Here is a 6,000-nt window from a genome sequence, read left to right as displayed (position 1 = left end):
CACAAACACATTAAAGTTGGAAAACTAATCTAGTATTTCACCATAGCGTGCCCCTCTCTCAGGTTTCCCCTTCTTGCCCCCATTCCCAGAAGTACCCAAGACATTTTCCTTTCAAATGTCTTACAACTTGAGTATGATGAAAGTTACCTTTTCTATCCCTCCCCCATCCTCACGGGTCTGTCCCAGAGGGTCTCCTCCAGGTCTCTGCTCTTCCGAAAGGGAAAAGCCTCGAAAAGTACACGCTCTAGAGCCATGTTACTTGGTTGGGTTCATTTAAACTGCAGCTCTAGTTAGTTACAAGCTGTGGGACCTTGGGCAAGCATATCACTGCACTGTACCTCAGTTTCAGGTGTAGTAGTAATAAGGATTTAATGCATGTTAGCTATCATCCTCTGAAATCAAGGCCTTAACAACTGAATATTTAGGAATTTCTCCGTATCTTCTGCTGATGGTGCTTCTATCACACAGGTGTGTGAAAGGATGTTTTATTCATTTGGACTTTTGCTACTGAATCAACTGGTTCCACCTTCATCTGGGTATGATTTTATAAATATTTGCTGAATCAACAGATTCCCCAAACCTTTTGGACTTGTGGAGTGCCCAGGAAGTGAACATACTTCCTGTTAGAGCTTTAAGAATGAGGGATCCATCTTCTTCAAGGTTCAACAAATATTCTGAGAAAAATGAGCACAGGGAACAATAGGGGCGGGAGGTAGGTGAAGGGAGAAAGGCAGAGGAATTTCAGCATTGGTGGGAGGAGAGGGGGAAATGGGGACAGATATTGTCTAGAGGGCAATTGTCTAGTGATGGACTTAACTTTCCCAACTTTAAGTATGATGATGGCTGGAGGTTTTCCACAGATGCCCCTTATCAGACTGTTTCCTTCTATTCCTAGTTTCCTGAGTTTTATCATGAATCAGTGTTGAATCTTGTCAAATGCTTTGTCTACATGTTTTGAAATGATCATGAAGTATTTCCTTTATTCTGTTAATATGGTGCTTATAGTTATTGACTTTTAATTTTAAACTAACCTTTCATTCTGCAATAAACTCTACTTGCTCATAAGGTATTATGCTCTTTACATATTGCTGGATTCAATTAGCTAATAGTTTAATGATTTTTGCATCTATGTTCATGATATATATTGATACATCACTTTCTTTCCTTGAAATGTCTTTCACCAGTTTTGGTATTAGAGTAATACTTGTTCTCATTTTTTCAAAAAGTTGGTAAAAGTATTCCCTTTTCCCTATTTTCTGAAAAGTTATGTAGAATTAAAGCTTTTCTTCCTTAAATATTTGATAGAATTCACCAATAAAGCCATGTGGACCTGAAGTTCTTTTGCAGGAAAATTTCTGATAATAAATTTCTTTGATATAAGGCTATTTACATTTTCTGTCTCATATCAGTTTTAGAAAGTTATTATTTTTCAAGAAATTTGATGACTTCATCTAATTTATTGGTTAAAATTTGTCCATTATTATCCTTTTAACGACTGTAAGATCTATAATAACATCCCCAATTTCATTCCTGATAGGGATAATCTGTGCTTTTTCTTTTTCCACTGAGTTTTGATAGAGGTTTAACTTTATTACTCTTCTCAAAGAACGAACTTTTGGCTGTGTTAACTCTATGATTTACCTGTTTTCAGTATCACTGATTTTTGCTCTTACTTTTAATATTTCTTTCTTCTACTTACTTGGAATTTATTTATTTATTTAATTTTGGCTGCGTCGGGTCTTCATTGCTGTGCACAGGCGCTCTCTAGCTGTGGCGAGCAGGGGCTACTCTTCGTGGAGGTGTGTGGGCTTATTGCAGTGGCTTCTCGTTGCAAATCATGGGTTCTAAGCGTTCGGGCTTCAGTAGCTGTGATGTGTGAGCTCGGTAGTTGTGCTCGTGGGCTGTAGAGCGCAGGCCCAGTAGTTGTGGCGCACGGGCTTAGCTGCTCTGCGGCATGTGGGATCTTCCCAGACCAGGGATCAAAACCTGTGTCCCCTGCATTGGCAGGTGGATTCTTAACCACTGCACCACCAGGGAAGTCCTTACTTTGAATTTAATTTGCTCCTTTCCCCCCTAGTCCCTTCCTTCCTTTCAAATATATAAATATTTAAAGCTATATAGTTTAGGAAGCAAGTACAATTTTTCTGATTTGGCCTTTTGTTATTTTAATTTTCAGGGTTACTAAACCTTGAAAGAAACTCCTAAATTTTTTTAGGGAAAAATTTTCAGGAGAATCAGTAAATTCTACCCTGGAGGAGAGTAAGCATATATATCTAAAAAATGATTATAAGGCTATAAAAAGCCTAGCATTCCTCTTACATAACTCTTGGTTTTTCATTCCATTCCAAGCTGGGTGTGTGTTTATTCTAAAGATGCTTGAATTTTAAGAACCCCCAGTTCCTTTGTTGGATGCTATGCTGTAATTACCAGTGACTCATTCATCAAGTTTTTGGATGTAAATGAAGGCTAGGTATAACTTCAGTTAATTTTAATGCTTTGACCACACTAACTGCATCACTAGTACACCGTCAAGATGAAATTTTCCTCTGTTATTAAGTATTTACATTTATGTAATGAGTCTTCTTTCTTTAGTTATTGCTTATATTATCTTTTTATATTTATCTTTGGAGATCTAACTCACCCTTTAAATAATTCATTTTGAGTTCTGGTTTTTAAATACAGAAAAGGGTTAATGCATATAGATTTTCTTTACACTTATTATGAATAGTACTAAAAATGATTTCCATCATAAAATTTCATTAAGAGTTCTTTTTTAAGGAATTATTGTGCTATCAAATGAAACTTTTTCAAAATCAAACCATCAAGATATTCCTACTTAAATATACATACAACCAAGTGAATATTTGTATATTTCAGAGAAGATCATCTTTTAAAACATAGGTATCAGTGGCCTTTTCAAATTAAGTTAGCTAGTAGAAAAAAAATCTAATACATTTTATATTTAGTCTAAGGTTAGGCTGGAAGAAAAGGCTTTTGATTTTTAAAGGTCAAGCTACTTTATTTCATGAGCCAAGAGATGATACAATTCAATGGAATGAAATGTGTACCTATCAAGATGACTTTTGCTTCTAACAATTTTATCTTTTTTTGAAAAAAAAAAGGTAGAATTTTTAAAATCATACATCATTTCAGCATCTTATTTTTAAAAAACCCAACACTTTGGCATAAGACAAATTTATACAATTAAACACTTCAAAATATAATATGCCATATATTATTTTTCCATAGGGCATCAGATACTAATAGGTACAGGCCACTTTGTTAAAATAACAAAACTCATATGAAAATCAACACAATACTTCATTTATTTATTGTATAAGTTTGGCAAAGAGCACAAAACTTCAGCAACATTTTAAACATGTAAAAAAGTCAAATGCTGAACAGTACTGGAAATCTTTTTTTACATAATTAGTAATAATGAGTACACATGTAGGGTTCTGCAAAGCTAGCAAAATACCAAGGGTGCTTGGCTCCTAAACATATACCACAAAAACACACACACAAAAGCAATATAATTTATCTTTACAAAAATTACAGCCAAGCAATAAAAAAGGATGTTAATAATGAAGATACTAACACATATGTTCACTACATATATCTTATACAATGAAATGCTACACTTTGTACCCTGAAATGCCATGTGTAGAGAGCCAAGCAGAGTCAATCAATTTAGGCTCATCACTGAGGTTAAGAATTATCTGAGAATTTAATGCTTGTATGTAACATACTCAATGAAACCTTGCTATATACCAATTCCTAGATCACAACAATGTATTTTACTATATATCTGAGAAGTTGTGTCTTCTTTGTTGGCAGTGTAAAATTTTTGACTAGTATCAAAATTCTGGTAAAACACACATTGAAGGCATTTTCTAGTGTATGCAATGTTTGGGGGCATTAAAGAATGTGGAAGAAATTCTTAGATTACACACTAAGCTTCTGCTGAGGTTTGTCAAACCAAACAGCTCAACTATAAGGCAAGGAAAATTAACCCCCTATAACAGATTAGTGGGTCTTACCAAATAAAGATAAGAATTCAATCTTAGGAAAAAACTCCCTACATAAGCAGATCTGAAACAGTGGGCACTAAAACGAACATCTAAAAATTACCTAACATCTTGATATTCAGTCATTGGTTCAGAAGCCTGACAATTTGTTGGTATATTTTATCTAATTAACATTTTTAGAATCAGCACCAGTCCCCAAAACCTCAAATTATAATATTTAATCTTCACTAAAATACACCCTTTTGTGCTATATTAACACTACAATCAAATTAAAGAAAGCTGAATTTACTCAACTTATTATATATTTTTGTGTATACTGGTAGCAACTTAAATTTTTTTATTTACTTGTGCTTCTGTTTTGGGGCACTTTGATTGAAGAGAAACTCATTTCACAGGATTACATCTTGCTAAAGCATTCCTTAGCATTGGTCCAAACCTGAATTCCCTTTAAAAACAAACAAATCAAAAAAAACAAAAACAAAAAGAAAACTTTTAAAATGTGATTTTGGAAGGATTCTGAAAGCCCAAGTATTTGGCTTACTGGTATGCTAAGTTTTACTTTTTGGGATAATTAACAAGTCCAGCAAATAGGACACTTCTTCTGGCAATAGCTAATATAAGTCAATGTCAAATACTTTTGAAAAAAGTAATAGAATCATTTGTTTGAGCCTATCTTCAAAACAGAAAGAACTCCTACAACTTCTTTTTGAAAAACTCATTTACTCTATTCATATCATTTCTATTTATAAACCAAACAAGTTCTGTAATATTTGAAACAAAAGAAAAAATTTATTAGTCTAACAATTAAATATAAATTAATGAATTATTAATTTATTAGTCTAATAATCAATATTTTGATAATTAAGTACTAAGTTATCAACTCCCTTTCAATGGTTATAGCAGGCAATTTAGCAAAAAACTAATATGCTATAATATAACTAACATGCTTAAACAAAAATGCATGTTTGAAACTGGGAAAAAGTGCATGTTCGTAAAAATGTAACAGTAAAATCTAGAAAGTGGTAGAAATAAAGGTATGTTTTCAATAAACAAGATATATATTTGCCAATAACTGCTAATTTATGAAGAAAGAATATTTTCTTTAATATTAAAGTTTGTCAATATTTATTGAGGCTTCAAACAATAGGAAAAAAATTAATCTTTTTAGCTTTTCTTCCTCCCTGATGGAATACAAAAAAAAAAAAAAAACCCACAAAAATCTTTTAAAATGTCCCAGATTGCCTGGATAAAGTAGTATCTAATGGAGTATTCGTTGGTAGAATGGATAAGATAGATCTCATGTGCACCGTCCTAGTAAGACATCCATAAGACAGCAAATGAAAAAACAAAAGCTACACACTAGCACATATAATGCAATCCTGTTTTTGTGGGAAAGGAAAGTGTATATTTTCTAAATGACTATATGTACAAATGAGTCTGAAAAGATAAACATGAAGATGTAACAGTGTTGGGTTTTCAAAAAGGGATTTGGGGAAGGAGGAGGAGAATTTTTACTTAATATGCTTCTGGCTTATTTGAAATTTTTATAATGAGCATATATGTTATTTTTATAATTTTTTTAATTTAAAAAGATAAAATAACGTGAAATATATAGATACCCACATTTACCAAAAAAAGATGACTTGACTTCTCGTACTTAATTTTAAGTTTCTAAAGAAAATAGCACTGTAGATTTTCAAATATAAGAATCTACTCCACTTAGGCAAGAAAATAAAACATGAAACACTGTAATACTGTTCCTAAGAAATAAGGTAAACATACACTCTTACTAATCTCATGTGAGTAAACTCTTGTTTACTCTAGTTATTATCTTAGGATACACCAGATACCCAACAGTGTGTCCGCACATATCTACAGTAATATCTTGTTTATCCAGAGATTACTTTTTAGCACCCCTCAACCCGCTCACCCTAAGCAAAGTGGCAGGGGGAAAGTCCTTTGAGCCATTACA

The 6,000-nt window shown here is 32.9% G+C and overlaps 1 protein-coding gene across 1 annotated transcript in view; it reads right to left on the bottom strand.

Annotated features, from left to right (window-relative positions):
• Positions 1-3,132: 3,132 nt before the first annotated feature.
• SNX4 (sorting nexin 4) overlaps positions 3,133-6,000 on the bottom strand; it is a gene marked incomplete at its 3' end in the record, with an annotated part of 62,707 nt that continues 59,839 nt past the window's right edge. The window contains exon 14 of the mRNA XM_082655237.1: positions 3,133-4,473. Within this exon, the coding sequence (XP_082511363.1) occupies positions 4,426-4,473 (48 nt within the window). The remainder of the gene's footprint in view (positions 4,474-6,000) is intronic.

This window comes from Grampus griseus, assembly GCF_964374135.1.
Source record: "Grampus griseus genome assembly, chromosome: 5".
Taxonomy (NCBI): Eukaryota; Metazoa; Chordata; class Mammalia; order Artiodactyla; family Delphinidae; genus Grampus; species Grampus griseus.
Note: the sequence above shows the minus strand (reverse complement) of the source record. Positions and strands in the feature narration are given on the sequence as shown.